The 18736-nt window shown below is 35.1% G+C and overlaps 1 protein-coding gene across 15 annotated transcripts in view; it reads left to right on the top strand.

Annotated features, from left to right (window-relative positions):
- The window catches only part of PMS1 (PMS1 homolog 1, mismatch repair system component), a 107118-nt gene that overhangs the window by 76655 nt on the left and 11727 nt on the right, over nt 1–18736 (top strand). For 13 of the 15 annotated variants that reach the window (XR_012025025.1, XM_072813175.1, XM_072813184.1 and 10 more), the window contains 4 exons: nt 3365–3481; nt 11135–11257; nt 11809–11952; nt 12335–13224. Coding sequence is in view for 14 of the 15 variants with exons in the window: in XM_072813175.1 (XP_072669276.1) it covers nt 3365–3481; nt 11135–11257; nt 11809–11952; nt 12335–13224 (1274 nt within the window). In the remaining variant the exon portion in view is untranslated. The remainder of the gene's footprint in view (nt 1–3364; nt 3482–11134; nt 11258–11808; nt 11953–12334; nt 13225–18736) is intronic. The other 2 variants (XM_072813181.1, XM_072813185.1) reach the window with 2 other exon arrangements.

Raw genomic sequence — 18736 nt, 5'->3', positions numbered from 1 at the left:
TTGACTGTATTGTGCATTAGCTCTCCAGGACTTCCTTTCTCCTCTTTGCAAGTGTGTACCCTTAATCAGTATCTGTCCTGCCTCCCTATCTTCTGTCCCCTAGTAACGATCGTTTTATTCTCTCATTTTTACAAGTTTATCTTTAGATTCCACATATGAATGATATCACAGTATTTGTCTTCCTCTGACTCTTTCACATAGCATAATGTCCTTAAAATCCGAGATCTCTTTCTAGCATCCATATCTGATCAGGCATTTTCCCAATTAGCTTTTTCTCCAGTGACTCCGCATTGCATATAAGATAAACTGTAAACTTCTTACAATATGATCAGTTATTCTTGATCTTGCTCCTGTCTGTCCAGCCTCATTGCCAGCAGTGCATATTCTCTGTGCTTCCATGCCTTTGCATGTGCCCTTCCGTCCTGTCTGGCACTGCCTGTCCTAGGAGTTGTGGGTGGCAGACTCCTTTCAGATCTCACTGCACAGGAAGTCACCATGTGACATAAACTGAGGTTTCTACTACAGTGCCTCCACTGTGTTTTGTAATAGTGTTCAGCTCTTGGTTTTGCCTTGGGTCGTAAGATCAAGCCCCACTTTGGGCTCCGTGCTCAGCGTGGAGCCTGCTTGGGATTCCCTCTTCCTCTGCCTGTCCTCCTGCTCATCCTCTCTCTCTCTTTCAAATAAATAAATCTTAAAAAAAAAAAGGAGAAGAAATATATGCATTGAACCTAGACCTCAATTTTTTCATTGTTTATAATTTATTTTTATACATTGATTTCTTCATGTACTTTATATATTTTTTTCTACTTCAGATCACTTTGAAAGCAATACATAATAGTGAAAAGGTGAAATTTAGGATCAAACAACAGTACCTAAATTGTTTTCCTAATTCTGTCATTTTTGCTGTATACTTTGGGCCTAATTACTGCACATCTGTATTTATGTGCATATTAATGAGTGAAAATTATTGGAAATTTAGAAATTGTTAGGTATAACAATCTGTATAATAAGATTAAGTTTAGAACTGACAACTGCGCTCAAAAATATTTTGATTTTAGGATGCTAGGCTAGTAGTTCCCAATCTTTTTAGACTTCTGTTTTTCTGGTGTAGTTTCTTTGATTTGGGGACCCCAATTATTTATTTATTTATTTTTATTTTTTTATTTTTTATTTATTTTTATTTTTTTATTTTCTTTTCTTTGTTAAAAATAGATTTTTATGGAAATAGTTCTAGGAAATATATTTATCTTTATTTTAAATGAATAGATTAAAAATAATTTTGGTTTGAGAATGCATTAGTACCCTCAAGTTAGTTGGAGAGTAGGGAGTATATCACATGGCCATGGAGGGTAACCATACATGAAAATGCATTGGTCTTTGAGAATTCCCAGTTAGGGTCTGGTGTTGGTTTTGACTTATTACTGTCTTCGACTAGAGATGAGAGAGATGTTAGCAGAGTAAAAATATAGTGAGTTTGGAGCCAAAAAAGTTGGGCTCTTAATCATGGTTTCCTGACCTACTGAGTTTCTCTGCGGAGGTCAATCTGTCTGAGCTTCAGTTTTTTTCTTTATAATGAGATAATAGAACTTATGTGAAATAGTTGTGAAAATTAACAGTAGTTTCTAGAATAGTAGTGCCAAGTAAATTCCTCATAAATCGTAAGTCCTATTTGACTAGTATTAATAAAACCCTGAGAATAGGTAAAAGGTTTTCCTGTTACACTAAATATCACATAGTTTGTCTTGTTCAGTAGTTGTTGTATTGCATCTGTTTTCCGAAGCAGGTTCGTCTTTAAGATTGTAAAAACAAAGTGGTTTATAGATGATACACTTCAACATGCAGAGTCAGTGCTAATTGCCATGTCCAGAAGGCCGTTTCCCTTCACTTCTATCCTTCAGCATGACAATTAGAGGACAACATGAATCCATTTACTTCACCTTTCTTTGTTTTTATATATAATATTGTTAGTACTTCAAACTGCTTATATAGGTTCCTGGTCATGTCAAAGGAGCTCATTTGGCCAGAATCCTTTAGTCTAGTCTGGTCTAGTCATAGTCTCTCTCTCTCTCTCACCTTCTTTACAATCAGATATTTAAATCACTGTGCTTTCACTCACAACAAATAACTTTTCTACATTACAAGGAAACAAAATAAAGGAACATTCTTAACCTCTAGCCATTGAATCTACAAACCTACTTATTTATACACCCATCTTCTTCACTACTTCTGATTCAAGTGTGTCATATTAAGACCCACCCTTGATCCACAGTTGCCTCTGGTTATTGCTCTATCTGCTTTTACTTTACAGTGAACCTTCTGAAATGCTATCTAGGTTCAGATTTTTTATGTTCTTCCTGTAATTACTATTCAGTCATTAAAATTTGGCTTCGTTTGCTCTCCTTGCCTAGAACTGCTCACATCCTTCTGATTGCTAAGTCTTACTCTGGCTACATTGCTGTTTATACCTTGGTCTCTTGACATTAGTCATATATGACTGACTACTTTCTTAAAAGTTTTTCTTGTTCTGTGCACCAGAGTGTCCTATAGCTCTAACTGCCTCTGTGACTGCCACTCCTTTTCAGTCTCTTCTTCCTCTGCAGATCCCTTGAATATTGATGTTTTCTCCTGGTCCTTTACACATTTTTCTCAGGATTTAGGAGGTGCCAGGTGAATATTTGTTGAATGAACAAATTATGTCTATATTGATGGTTTCTCAAGAGATTTGACTATAATTGCATCTTGTTACCTGAACAAATTGCAGTGTATCATGCCTGATGGTGCACTTCACAAACTTTGGTCCAGTCTCTCTTTACCATGATTCTCTTAAACTACCCTAACTATATATTTCCAGTGAAAGAAATCCAAGCTCATTCAACGTTTATGTATATGAGGTTCAGTTAGTATTTTTTACTAACTTTTTATATCAGTTCAACTATTAACAGAAATCGTATAGCTTAGTTGTCCATCCTCAATAAAATTGTAATACCTTACTTAGAGTAACAATTTAATTTAAATATGCCCTGAAGGATATGCTCTATAAAGTCTAGGATTGGGCACTGTCCTTTCTGTTTGCCTAAACCATATGTTTTCATCTTTTAACAACTCTGGGAGATAAATATTCTTAGTCATCTTGTAGAGAGGAGAAAACTGAGGTTAGGGGGAAGTTAAATAAGTTTTATACTATAACATGGATAGTCACTAAAACTCAGAGGCTGACTTTATAGCCCGTGCTAAGTGATACTTCTAAGTGATACTGAAAATACAAGCTGGGGATGAATGCTAAACATAGAAATCAATGGGACAGGTACTTGAGTTTAGTAAATCTAAAGTATGATAAAAGCTACCTGTATCTTTCTGTCCCTAGGCAGTTATCTGGCAGAAGACTAGAGTATCCGATCGTCAGGTGGCTCTCCGGGCTGTTCTGGGGACGGCCGTGATGGGCAACATGGAACCGTTTCAGTACCACCCTGAAGACTCACAGGTACATAGCAAAATGCTCTGTAGTGATTCTGGTTTACCAGTGAAACTGTCAAACTATTTTTCTTTTGTGGGGTTGAGGTGGCAAGAAGTTTTTCTTATAACATTTTAATTAAATATATGTATAGGGTTAAAAAAGAAAATATGTAAATAAAGAGTTGAACTCTCTTACCTTTGTTTTCCCTCTCCCATTCTAAATATATTCTCCAGCTTCCTTTTCTTGGTCTCTCAGCTTCAGACAGTGCTTCTTGAGTTCCTATAATGCTAGATGAGGTTAAGAGCATGCCTACCCTTTTACTTGCTCTTCCTTCTCTCGATAATGTCAGTTGTACTGTAAGTTATCAAGCTTAATAACTTTTCTTTTATAACCATTTTTAAGTCTTCCATCTTTTGTTTGAAAATTGATTATAAAAGTTGAAAACTTACATGGAGTATATTCTATGACTACAAATAATTTTAATTGCAAGCTAAGTATTGTGCTAGGATTGCATTTCCTAAGAAACCATATTATGTGTCCATGCCATACAAATGAGAATATTTCTGTTGTTCCAATTAAATGGAATCTACTTTCTTGTTCTCCTGTCAATTGTGCAAAGTTTGTCATATTTTTATTTGCTTTATATATGGACTATCTTACAAAGTTTTTGCTTTTTCTGGGGTTCCCTAGGTTTTGGGTTTTTTGTTTTTTCCTTTTTAAGTGAATAAATTTTCTTCATCATGTCAGCAGTAAAACCTAGCTCTTTTACTTACTCTAGTTACAGCTGGTAATTCATTCTGTTCCATTTTCTTTTTCTCAAGGGGAAGGGGGTAAGGGAACAGGGGTAACTGGGTAACAGACATTAAGGAAGGTATGTGATGTAATGTTCCCTTTTTTTTTTTAAACATTAGATTTAGAACTTAATTTCTTATTTGGACTTATTACATGTCAGGTGTTCTGCACAGCTCCCAGTCCTGGAATGTTTTTTCATAGAAATACTAGTTGTTTCCACTATTTCATATATCTCATGCCCTCATTCTTAGTTTTAATTCTCAGTTTCTCATATGTATTTTTAGTTAACTTCCACAGAAAGAGGGCATGAGTGGTAGACTTTTATGTACGAGAATGATATTTTGCACTTTCTTTTGTTGACAGCCTGGTAGATCTAGAATTCTAGATTGAAAATACTGAAAATAATTTTTCAGAACTTTAGAGATGTTGTTTGAATATATCCATTGTTGCTGATGGGAAGATGAATTCATTCTAATTATTTCTTTCTAGCTGATATGTATTTTTCTTTCGGAACGTTCTTAGGATGTTTCATTTCTGTTTCTCAGCTTTTCAAGAGTGTCTCTAGGTGTGTGTCTTTTATTATTCATTTGCTTATTATGCTGCGTACTTGTGAGACCTTTTGAATCTGAAAGACCGTTTCAGCTCTGGGTTATATACTTTCATCTGTCATAACTTTGATCATTTTTCTCTTACTGTTTTTCTCAAGCTTTGCATCTTTTCTTTTTTCTGTAAGTTTTTGGAGATATCTGACACTCTTTTATTCCTTCTGGATTTTTTGGAAACCTTTTTGTTTAATTTTCAAGAGCATTTATTTTTTATTTTTTGTTAAAAGGCTCCATGCCCTGTGCAGAGCCTGATGCAAGGCATGATCCCATAACCCTGAGATCATGACCCAAGCTGAAATAAGAGTTGGATGCTCAACCAACTGATTGAGCCACCCAGGCACTCCTCCAAGGGCATTTTTAAATTTTACTGCTTTTTTTTTTTTTTTACAACTTTCTGTTGTTTTTTTGGATACAAAATCTTGAATCTCTCTAGAGATACTAAGTTTTATTTCTATTTTTAAATTATTTGTTCCTTAGATTATCTGTTTCTTAGGAGGTCGGTTTGGTTTTCCTCTTTAGGTCTTTTTCCTCCATGCCATCTTTTTCTGTGAATAGGAAGTCTAATTGGGACCTCAGTGTTTGTGGCTGGGCTTACTGAGTGTCAGGCTTCACTTGAGTATTAATTAATCAAGATCCTGGTCCTGTTCCCAGAGTCTGGGGAAGTCACAAGTGCCATCATGGAGTGGTGGCTTAGCACAGGGCACCCATGCTCACTGCTCCAGTTCTCAGTAAATGCCATGTCATCTCTTTCCTTCTATCCCCCATTCCTTTCCTTCCTCTTTTTTTTTCTTCCTAGCACAAAATTAGATTAATTGTAATTGGCTTGTGACAGATTATCCTTATTCAGTTTCTTCATAGAAGAATCTATAAAATAGAATCTGTTTGATTTTGCTTGTCTGCTCACTTTAAGCCTGAAGGCTCTCTGTTCTGTTGTACAGTTGGTTTCTCTGTTCTCCTTTTTTCATAATTTGTTGAAACCACTTTTCTGTGATCAATAGTTCTTCTATTCTCCTTGCCATATTTAGTTCTTTATTATTATCATTTTATTAGTCTTGGATGGAAGCTTGTGCTCAGTTGATGTTCTCCCTGCCTGAGGAACAGTTCGGGCCAGCCTTAGTTGCCTGCCACAGTACCTGGAGCATGTCCATGATCTGACATAGATTCTGTCTTCAGATCTTCAGAACTCCTTTAATAGTTGTTCAGTAGTTTCGGTATACTCTAGTGCCACTTTAGACTGGTTATGGTGGCTGACTTGGGATAATAAAGGTGCTGTCTTGGGATAGTCAGTTTCCCCAGCTTCCTTGTGGCTTTGTGGGACCTTGTGGCCTACCCTGGTAACCCAGGAAGCTTGTGACAGGAGATCCAGACTTGGTATCCTCGGTATTGTGCTCCAGGTATTCTAGGTGTCATGGTTTGGTCTGAAGACCAACATCATTGGTATTAACCTGCATGCTTGTTAGAAATGAAGGATCTCAGGACTCATCCTAGACATAGGAAATGAGAATCTGCATTTTAACAAGGTCTCCACATTCACATTCAAGTATGAAAAACACCAGTTTAGATTTTGATGATGATTTCATGTGTGATTGGAACTATCCTGTTAGTTTCACAATTGGGAATTTTTTTCTGTGATCTTTATTGACATGTGTTGCCAGATGTATGCTTGCCCATTGGTTCTTCAATTTTCTCTTGAGATAGAATTGTATGAGAGCTGATGGTGATCTATCATAGATATCAAAACTTTTGCTGCTACCTTAATGCCTTCTATCCTTGCACAGGGGAATGGAGGAATTTGGAAAGCATGTGTCGCTGAATAGTTCCAGTCTCATGGATTGTTAGAATGATAAACTTTTGAGTGTGTCTCTAGTGAGAGTGATCATCTATCCAAATCCCTCTTCTATCTATGTGCTGCGTATCTAAATGGGTGTTGTATTTATGTTGCCAGTAGCTCCCCATCATCACTCCATGCTTTATGGTCCTGCAAGGAGGGTTGTCCTATATCAGAGTTTCGTTGACCCCTTCTCATTCCTGGCCAAAAGCAATCCTAAGTTGTTTACTAACTGCTAATAGTTCCCCCATCTCACCACACTTCGGTCCTCATTGCATACTTTAAGTTGTGAAACTTGACCACCAAGACCCCTCCACTGTACTGGGATGGCAAATGGATTGGTCATTGGGAACCTTGGATATAGAGAATCTTTATATATCTCTTCCCATAATGTTGAGGGTTCCTTTCTTTACTACAGCCACTTCATGTTGGAGAATCTCTTAATTATGGAAAGTGATCCCAGCTCAACCACTGCTGTGTTGGCATTTATTAGGAGTTCCCCAGTGTGGCTTTGTTAGCTTAGGGAAGCACCTCAGATTTTATTTTTTCATGTTTGTTTTTTGTTTTGTTTTGTTTTTTGACATCTATCTTTTCTCGATATTTTTTTCTCTGCATTATGCCATGCTAAGTTCTGGGTGAATTCCTCGATGCTGCCTGATTTTTATTCCCAAAACTGTGTATTTCCAAGATTCAGAATTTATTCATTTTCCTAGTCTCTTCTAAACTTTTTTATAGCTACTAGTCTTGATTTTTTTTTCATCTGGTTTTTTAAATAATGGATGTAATTTTTATTTACTCTTTTGAAAGCACAGTACACGTACTAATTTCAGAGTTCTTTTCATATTACTCTATCATTTCTACTTTCCTGGAAGAATATTCTCTAATTCTCTGCTGTTTTATATGCTTTGAAACTTTAATTTGCACAATCATCGTGCATGCAGGTTTTTTTGTTTTTGTTATTTTGTTTTTACCCACTCCACATTCTTCCTCCCTGTGGTTTGGCAGACACCACCACCCTCCCGCCCTCAACTCCAAACCAGGTGCTCATATTAGTAGTTCATGCCTTTTGTCCTGCCAAGATTTTAGAGACCCCTTTTCCTAGCTGACTTGGCTTAGCTTTATTCTTGGTTTTGGAGTTATCCATACTTTTTGTTGTGACCTTTGCAAGCAGTTTCTTAAACAGTGGTCAAAGTATTTTTAAGCAATTTGAGAGGGAGGAAAAGGACTGTCTCAGCAGCCCATTTCATATGGAAAGACTGGTTTTAATGTCTTGCCTTGTATGTGTTCTCTGTCCCTATTTCAACATTAGAATCCAATTTCCAACTGACACAGATTATTTCTTTTTTTGAGATATAGTTGATATATGACATTATTATTAATTTCAGGGGTGCAACAAAATGATTTGTTATATGTATATATTATAAAATGATTATCACAATAAGTCAAGTACATCCATCACCACACATACTTGCAAAAAATTTTCTGACATAGCTAGTTTGTGATCCTAGAGCAGCACATAGAGCTTTTGATTTCAGTCATCACTCTCATGTTTTGCATCCATAACATCTTTATTTTGTTCTACTTTTAAAAAAAAAAAAAGATTTTATTTATTAGCAAGAGAGTATAAGCATCGGGGGAGGAGGAGAGGGGGAAGCAGGCTGCCTGCTGAGTAGGAGCCCCTGTGGATCTTGATCCCAGGACCCTGAGCCGAAGGGAGATGCTTAACCAATTGAGCCACCCAAGCGCTCCTACGTTGTCTTACTTTTAAATGGTTCACTCTTTTGAGATTTTTGTAAAAAATGATTTTTTTCTGTTGCTGTTATGTATTTGCAGTTGGGATGGGGGTGAAGGACTTTCTGCATGACCTTATTCCACTGTCCTGAGCAGTACTTACATTATTGCTTTAGAAACATAACCTTGTGTTCTTGAGATTAACTGAAATAGGAAACTGTTAGGAGACCAGTCAGGTTTACTTCAGTAGAAATCAGAGGAGAGGAGAGGTGGTGGGTTTGACAGATTGGGTAGGTAGCAGGGCTCATTATTATGCCAAAGGATATAGGAGGAGCCAGTTGTACAGCAGGGCAGCAGTGGTGTCAAGTATTTTATCAAATTTTGACTGTGATGAGAATGATAAGATTTTTGTGACAGCTAGTTAAAAATAGGGGTGAAAGAAATAGAGGCTGTACATCTGTATCTTAGTATCACTGGTATACGTGTATAGATGTGAATGAAATTACTTGGAGAGTAGAGACCAAGAAAAAAGGCTCTGATGCAGGAACTCGGGGCCATCATCATTTATAGGTGGTAAGCAAAGGAGAGAAATCAGCAAACTATACTAGAGAGGAAGTGTCGGGGGGAAGCGGAAAGACCAAAAGAGAAGGCAGGAACAGGTGATGCTTCCCAGATGAGAGAATTGTCATTAGTGCCTGGGTCTGCAGAGAGCCAAATAAGAGAAGACTGTGTGTCTGTTGGAGTTGGCTATTGCAGGTAGTAGAAACCAGATTATGGAGGGTTGGAGATGAGGGAAGGAAGGAAGAGGTCCATTGTTGCATAGAAGTCAGGGGAGAAGTATTGCCTTCATTTTTGTTTTGCTTCCTAGGTTGAGGAACACTTAGGTACAGAATTTTGTATGGTCGAATATTTTATTTGGTTGCACTGATTTGGTCTGTCTGTCTCTCTCTCCTTTTCACTGATTTGGTCTCTAACAGACATTCTCTTTCCATAACTACTCTGATTTTCATTTTTAGTGCATTGTATAAGACTTTGCTCTTTGATTTTACTTTTCCATATAACTTAAATACACTTTGTTCTTAGCCATTTTTAAAGCTCAGTATTCGGAAATGGTAATAATTATTCAGTGGACAACTAAGATGGCGTAAAAGGAAAACACTAGCAAATTACCAATCTTTGCTTCATTTTATTTTTCATTCTTACCTATTTGGGGCAATTTTAAGTCCACAAACCCAGTAAGTCTTTCAGAGACTAAACAGGTGCTTCCTGATGCTCAGCAGGTGCTTTAAGAAGGGTCTCATGTTACCTGGTAAATTATACAACCATTTCTAAATACTGTGAAGTTTTTATAGTTAAGTAGTATTTTGTAATGAATTATCCCGCTTCATTAATTTATTTTTGAAATTGGCACAGTTTGGCACTGTGACTGTAGTGCACTTAGTGTTCTAAAATTGGTAATGTAGCTCCTTAAACACTTACTTCCAGGGGTTGGGCTAGCTATAGACACAGATGGCAGCCTACCCACTGTGTTGATAAAGAGCCTCATGGTTTCTGCTTTACCTAAAAATAGCATCTTCGCTGACACTCACTTTCCTAAGCCTGAGCTGAAATTTTACTATTAGTGTTTCTTAACAGGTTAATATAAACACATCTGTATCTAGCTGTTTCAGATAAGAATATAGGCTTGTATTTTAAATAACTAAGATCATATAGTTAGTAGAGTAGAGCTAGGATTTAAATCAATTTGTCTCTGTTCGGTATTATTAACAACTCTCTATATTACCTTTAAAGGTAAAAAGTAGGAGCATTTTTCATGGCTTCTATCTCCTCAGTCTCTCTCTTTTCTCTGGTATTTTTTCTAGGATACTTAATCATTTTCTCCTTTCTTTTCATACATTTGTAAAATAGAGAAAGAGCATAAAAATAATTGGTTTGATTGTAGGAAAGTTCTCTAAACAAAAATGAAAATAAAGTACTGCAATCAGTGTCAAAGAATAAAAGATTTTTTAATTGAGAAATGAAAACCCAGTCAGATTAGCTCCACAAGATAGAAACAGCCACTTCTTTACAGGAAAAGGTGGCTAAAAAGGAAAGGACGAACAGCTAAAAGAAAGTTACAATATGAAGAAGTTTTAAATGATAAAAGAAATTTTAAGAAGAAAGAAGATAGGGTTGAACGTAGAACAGTATTTATTTATACTTTATGTCCTATGACAGTAAGACATATGTCCATTCATGAAGCTTTATGAATGCCATTTTTTTTCCCTTAAAATAGAGTTGTAGGGCAGCCTGGATGGCTCAGTGGTTTAGCACCGCCTTCAGCCCAGGGGCGTGATCCTGGAGACCCGGGGTCTAGTCCCTCGTCAGGCTCTCTGCATGGAGCCTGCTTCTCCCTCTGCCTGTGTCTGTGCCTCTCTCTCAATCTGCATCTTTCATGAATAAATATATATTAAAAAAATCTTTATTTTATTTATTTATTTTTTTAAATACAGTTGTAGAGTTGTTGACTTAGAGGCCAAGAACACCAATGTAATATGCTTCAGTATTTTAGTTAAGGTTAATGTTCAAGACATGGTTATCTGCAAGTATATGACTCTTGAGACCTAAAGATGAAAAGCAATTTTATTTTTTTATACCTTTTATATTGTATACAGCCAGACCCCTGGAACAACCTTCATTGTTGACAATGTATATTAGTTCTGTAATTATTTATTATAATTGCAGATTTATCTAAGTGGATTTCTTCCAAAGCATGATGTAGACCACTCTTCAACGAGTCTTTCAACCCCAGAAAGGAGTTTTATCTTTATAAACAATCGACCAGTACATCAAAAAGACATATTAAAGGTAATCTGTGTTAGGGAAAAAAAAAGTACTACTTGGATCAGAAATAAAAACTCTGTCATTTGTCAACTTGTTATAAGGGCTACTTCCAAGGATTTGCTCTAAAATAAAGAGAAGGAGATAAACAGATACCATAATATTTACTAACCAGTGTACTAGGTGTCTTAATAGGACTTGACAACAATTCTGTTATGAATTATTATCCTATTTATAGTGAAGAAACTGAAATGTTAGTGAATTAATTAGCCCATTATAGCCAGAAAGTAACAGTTTGGGTTTGAACCCTGGACTTTGAAAACACTCATGATACTATGATCTTTTAACCATGATGCCAGTTGCACTGGATATTTATTTTTCTTAATAAATGCTTGTGCTTCATGTAATTTCATGGCCTCTGAATGAGTATTACCATTTAGATACTGCTTTTCCTAGTAAGCTGTTAAATCCACTCAGTTTCTCAACTGACTATATTTTTTTGGTTATATTTAAGGATGGCAATACTATCTTTATTTACACGGTATTTTTATCTTTTCTTTATTAATATATATTTCTAGCTAATCCGACATTATTACAATCTGAAGTGCCTAAAGGAAGCCAGTCGTTTGTATCCCATTTTCTTTCTGAAAATTGATGTTCCTACAGCTGATGTGGATGTAAATATAACACCAGATAAAAGTCAAGTGTTAATACAGAATAAGGTAAATTTTTGGGTAATTTTTTTTTATTTATGTTATTTACAGACTTACATAGTCCTAACCATATTCACATGGGAGAGTTGCTGGTTTATTTATTTTTTCTTTTTCTTTTTTTTTTAAGTTTTATTTATTTATGAGAGAGAGAGAGAGAGAGGGGCAGAGACATAGGCAGAGGGAGAAGCAGGCTCCATGCACCAGGAGCCTGACGTGAGATTCGATCCCGGGTCTCCAGGATCGCGCCCTGGGCCAAAGGCAGGCGCCAAACTGCTGCACCACCCAGGGATCCCGAGTTGCTGGTTTATACATATTTTTTAACATTATTTTAAATCTTGCCTGTTTATTCTTTTCACAGTTTTTCCTAACATTTGTTAATTTATATTTTTAGGAAGCTGTTTTAATTGCTCTTGAAAATCTGATGACGACTTGTTATGGATCACTACCTAGTACAAATTCTTATGAAAATAATAAAACAGATGTTTCCTCAGCTGACATGGTTGTTAGTAATACAACAGAAACAGATGTGCTTTTTAATAAGATGGAATCATCTGGAAATAATTATCCAAATGTTGATACTTCAGCCATTCCTTTCCAAAATGATGTGTGTAATGATAAATCTGGGAAAAACACTAATTATTGTTTAAATAATCAGATAAATGTTGATGACCATTGTGATGATCATTTTAATAGTGAAAATTCTAACATCGATAAGAACACTAGAAGTATATTTCAGGAGATCCCAATGAATAATTTATCATGTGAGGATGCCCAAAAGGAATGTAGTGAAACTTGTTTTGTAGTTTCTGTTAAGCATACCCAATCAGAAAATGGCAATAAAAGCAATAGAGATGAGAATAGGAAAAATGAGGAAGGAGCAGTTCCTGAGAAGCCTTTGGAAATCTCTGCAGATGACTGGAGCAAGGGAAATACACTTAAAAATTCAATGGGAGAAAACATTGAACCTGTGAAAATTTTAGTGCCTCAAGAAAGTTCAGCGTGTAAACAAAATAATAATGCTTATCCAAGTCCTGAACTAAAGAATCTCAGTGAAAGTTCCTGTAGCAAAAAATCAAATGTGGTAGATAACAAATCTGGACAGCTTACAGCATATGATTTAATCAGCAGTCGAGTAGTCAAGAAACCCATGTCAGCAAGCGCCCTTTTTGTTCAAGATCATCGTGCTCAGTTTCTCACAGAAAATTCTAAGACCAGTTTGGAGGATGCAACAGTACAAATTGAAGAACTGTGGAAGACATTGAGTGAAGAGGAAAAACTGAAGTAAGTTTCCAGAGCTTGCATGTGACCTGATGCTGAGATATTTCCATTCTATATGACTCACTGGGTTAAAAAAAATTTAAACTTCTTATTTATGGAAAAGCAGAATGGAAAATGCCTTTTGGTTTGGCTAGAGTACCTTTTTTGGCATCACTTTTTTATATTTAGAAGTTTTTAGTCTTTTGTTTTTTGTTTTTGGTACAAGCCTTAACTACTTTCTTATTATTAAAATTTGAAGTGAAAGGTTTTCCATTATTCTTAATTTAAAAATACTATTTTCTTCTATTTTTTATATTAAAGAATCTTTCTATGACAGGACTTTCTCTTTTTTAAGCTTATGTATTAGAACAATTATAACACTGGTAGTTTTAAGAAATACCTTGATATCCCTTTTATTAAATTAAGAAAATGGTAGACCTAAACACATCAGTTATTACATTACATGGACTAAATATTCCAACTAAGAGGCAGAGATTGTCAGACTGAATTTAAAAAGTAAAATCCAGCTATGTGTGTCTACAAGTTAATCAGTATGGTGTAGGGAATTTTCTAGATAAAGCAGCTAGAAGGAAAATAGTGTTATTGAGGAAATAAAAGATGCCCTCTGTGACAGGAACAGAATATGAGTGAGTATATATAGGAAAGTAAGCTGAGGGAAGGCAGGCCAGGTTCTGTAAAGTTCTATAAGCCGTAACAAAGAGTTTGAATAAGCCCTAGGATCAGAGTTTTTCTGCTGAGAGCTTAGGGCAGTCTTTGGGGTAAGGGGTACTTATTTTTTTGTTCTCCTTTTCTGGATATTTTCCTTTGGTTTTCTTCTCCTTTCCTCTAGTAGATTAGAAACCAGATTTAGGCCATGTGCCCTGGCTACTGGGGTTTCAGCCAATTGATGTTAATTAAAACTTTGTAGTAGCTATGAACAAATACTTATTCTACTTAAAATAAGTAAGAATAATATTGTAATTGGGGTATTGAAAATGGTAAATAAACTTTATGATTACATTTAATCTTTAGTCACAAAAACTTTTTTATTTTTTTTTTTACACAAACACATTTTAATTGATTACTGGTCAAATCAGAATTAATGTTTTCCATTCAGGTTACTGAATCTCTTAATGACAGTAAAGTGAAAGATAGCTGTTTTTACTTAACATTTACTTAATATGTTCCTTTGGACATAGCTTTTTCTGTTTCCCAGGGAACTAATAAATTGACTTCTTGAGTAAATCACAAGATTAGTACCATATGTGAAAATTTACACATTATAATTAATTACAAATGGTGACCTTTATCTCGAACTCATTTTTCACCATAAGGGAAAAATCTTGAATTGGAATGTCCAAGAGCTAAAAATACTTACTTATAGTACCTACTGAAAGTAAACTATTGAAGATTGTGTGTTTTATGTAGCTAATCCAGAACTTCAGATTCTAAGTAGAAACGGGAGAAAATAATGTATAAAATTATGAATATAGCCTGGTAAGTAACCAGAGAGGCATTTTTCATCTTATTTACAGTGAAACAAGGTCTTTCTTACATTATTATCTAGCTAACATTATTTAGCAAACATGTACCGAGTACGAACTGCACAACATGCTCTGGTCGCATGTTTCTTAGTCTCAATTTTAACATTTACTACAATTCTCCCAAGAATACAATTTTTATTTCCTAACACATAGCTATCTAAATTTCTCCCTAAGATTGTTTTGCGTATATTACCTATAATAGAATTTAGCTAGTTTCTTAAGAGTTACTTAGGATTAGAAGTGACATTAATTCTCCAGTCTCAAATTTAAAACTTCATTTAAAAATTGTTTTAGGGGATCCCTGGGTGGCTCAGTGGTTTAGCGCCTGCCTTCAGCCCAGGGCATGATCCAGGGTCCTGGAATCGAGTCCTGCGTCCAGCTCCCTGCAGGGAGCCTGCTTCTCCCTCTGCCTGTATCTCTGCCTCTCTCTCTCTCTCTCTCTCTCTCTCTCTTGCTGTCTCTCATGAATAAATAAAATCTTTTAAAATAATATTTTGAACATAAAATCTTTTAAAATAAAATTGGGTAAAATGTAGCATTGTAAAATACACAGATCTTAACTATATATATAGTTCAGTAGATTTTTATATGTGCACACTCATATAACCACTGTCCCTGAAGTACAGAATACTTTCTCACCCCAGAAAGCTCCCTTACGCTACCTACCAGCCAACTTCTGTACACAGCCACTGTTTGACTTCACCACACTACTGTGGTTTTGCTGGTGCTTAAACTTCATATATATAAAATCATACAATGTGTACTCTTTTATGCCTAACTTCACCTAAACAAAATATTTTGTGATTCCCATCCATGTTTGTTGAATATCTCTGATACCTATATCTCTGTATAGTTCATTCTTTGAATTGATACATAATATTCAATTGTATAAATAAAGCAAGGTTTATTCAATCTCCAGTTGGGTGGTTTACAGTTTGGGGCTATTATGAATAAAGCTGTGTTGTTTGGTTTCTAAATACTTGGGGTATTTCTAAATATCTTACTGATATCTAATTAATTCTGTCATGGATAGGGAAAATAGCTGTCAAATTCCAATTTTGAAATTTACTGAGAATTAAGCACAGGGTAGGATCTATCTTCACGAGTGTTCCAAGTGTATAGCACCTAAAAGGAATCTGAATTCTGCAGCTGCTAAATAGTGTTCTAAAATGTCAATTTAATAAAGGTGGTTGATAGTATTCCTAAAATCTTCAATAGCTTTGCTGTTCTTTATTTTTTGGTCTAGTTCTGTCAGTTACTGAGAGAAGGGTATTAAAGTCTCCAGCTATGATTCTGGATTCATTTCTACTTTATATCTGTAAGTTTTGATTTATGTAACTTATAGCTTTGTTATTAGATAACGTACACATTTGTGATGGGTATACCTGCCAATTGTTAGCCCCTTCGGTCATTCTGAATTTTCCCTCTTTGTCTGTGGTATAATTTCGTTTTGAAATTGATCATTGATTTCACCTTATATTACTATAGCTATTCTTTTATATGCTTATGATTTGCATGGTGTGCCTTTTTTTCTTTTACTTCCAAACTAGTATTTGTGACTAAAGTATAACTTGTAGACACACATAGCTGGATTTTACTTTTTAAATTCAGTCTGACAATCTCTGCCTCTTAGTTGGAATATTTAGTCCATGTAATGTAATAACTGATGTGTTTAGGTCTACCATTTTCTTACTTATTTCATCTTTGTTTTGTTCCTCTGTTCCTCCTTTTTGTGGGAGACAGGCAGCCTTCTTTAGGGTTAAAAGAATATAATTTCATGTTTAGTTTTAATTCTTCTATTGGCTTTGCATAATTTTTTGCTTTGGGGAATATATTATACATTCTTAATATATCATAATCTACTTAAGAGTTAACTAGATTAACCCTATTAGGGTTCCAGGTACAGAGAATATAAGAACTTTGCAAGAATAATCCCACTTACTACCCCTGTCCTTTGTGCAATTGATGTCATATATTTTGTATCTATATACAATATAAAACTCACCTTAAAATGCTTTCTTTATTTTTGTTGTTTATTTAAATTCCATTTAGTTAACATAGTATAATAGTAGTTATATCTTAGTAATTCATCACTTACATATAACACCCAGTGCTCGTCATAGCAAGTGCCCTCCTTAATACCCATCACCCATTTAGCACATCCCACCGCCCACCACCCCTCCAGCAGCCCTCAGTTTGTTTTCTTTGGTTAAGAGTCTCTTATGGTTTGTCTCCCTCTCTTTTTTATCCTCCCCTATGTTTGTCAGTTTTATTTCCTAAATTCCACATGAGTGAAATCATATGGTTAAAATGCTATTTTTAAAAAATTTAAAGTTATCTTTCAAAGAAATGAAAAAAATTTTTAAGATGCATTTTTTCTATTTACCTACGTAGTTAGCATTTTTGGTGCTCATCCTTTTTTCCTATAGATCAGTTTCTATCCGGTGTCAACTCTTTAATAGTGCAATTATGCTGGCAACAGATTCTAAGCTTTCTTTTATCCAAAAATGTCTATGTCATCTTCATTTTTGAAAGACATTTTTGCTTTGTATCATTGAATTCTGGATTCTGTTGGCACTTGAAAGATGTTATTTACTCTACATTACTTCTGATGAAAAGTTATATCCATCATTTGTGGTATTCTTTTTTTGTAGTTCCTTTTTTGTTCCTTTCACTGCTTTCAAGGATTTTGTCTGTCTTTGGTTCTCAGCAGTTTGAATCTGATATACCAGCCTGTGGATTTCTTTGTATTTATCCTGCTTGAAGTTTACTGACCTTCTTGGATCTATAAAATGATTCATATTTTCAAATTGCCTAATTAGCCATAATATTTTTCAAATGTTCTTTTTTTTCTCTTCATCTTTATATTTTTCTATCTGGGACTCCAATTACATTTATGTTAGGTTGCTTGTGCCATAGGCCACTGAGGGGTTTTTTTAATCATCATTTTTCTCTATTTTTTTCAGATTGGATAATTTCTGCTCTTTCTTCAAGTCTGTTGGCCCTTTCTTTTGCCATCTCTGATCTGCTGTTAAGCCTACCCAGGGAATTTTCCATTTCAGATAATGTATTTTTTAGTTCTAGAATTCCCATTTCCATTTAGTTCCTCTTTATAATTTCCTTTCTCTGTTTAGGATCCTCTTCTATTCTCTCATTATGATCATGTTCTCCTTTAAGGGCTTAAATATTTATAAAAACCTATTTAAAAAATTTTTTTTTCAAATTCCAACATCTCAGTTATGTTGAGGTGTGTTTTCACTGACCCCTTTTTCTCTTGGCCATGACTCAAATTTTCCCATTTTATTGCTTGAATGATAACATCATATAGTGGACATTGTGGGTGATATGTTGAAGAAATTCTAGATTCTGCTGTCTTCTTCTAAAAAGTTTTGGTGTTTGTTCTGCCAAATATTGAAGTTACTGACAGATAACATTGAGTTTGTGGAGGCTGTTTTATACTCTCTTAGAGAGAGACTGTTTAAATTTTGCGCTTAATCTCAGGGCAGTTACTTTAGTTCTAGGACATAGTTTTTTCCTTACCCTAAGATGTAGCTCTCCTCCAGTTTTAATTTAAAGCCCAAAGTGTAAAAAAAAAAAAATAAAGCCCAAAGTGTTTACTAAACCATCTGATTATATAGAATTCAAGCCCCAAATTCCATTTGCTCTGCAGTAGGCAGTCACTAAAATCTCTGTTTAGCTCATTTAACGTTCTAGCAGTTGTTTTCCTCTAGGCTTCCATGTATGGGATTTTCTCCTTCAATTTTCAGTTGTTTTGGAAACAAGGAACTCTGTTCTGGTGATTGAAGCTAATAAGAGTGCAACTTACATAATGTAATACTAGGTGATATAAAAATAATAAAAATTATAAACTTTTTTTAAAAAAGAGTGAAGCTTATTGGTTGAGTTCCTGGCACTCCTTTTAATGCTGGGGACTGCCCTCTGGGTAAAAGCTATATAAATATGGATCTCTTTTTTTGAATGTTGAATCCATT

This window comes from Canis lupus, chromosome 36 (genome assembly GCF_048164855.1).
Source record: "Canis lupus baileyi chromosome 36, mCanLup2.hap1, whole genome shotgun sequence".
NCBI classification, from domain to species: Eukaryota; Metazoa; Chordata; class Mammalia; order Carnivora; family Canidae; genus Canis; species Canis lupus.
The sequence above is the reverse complement of the archived record's forward strand: the minus strand, read 5'-3'. Positions and strand labels throughout refer to the sequence as shown.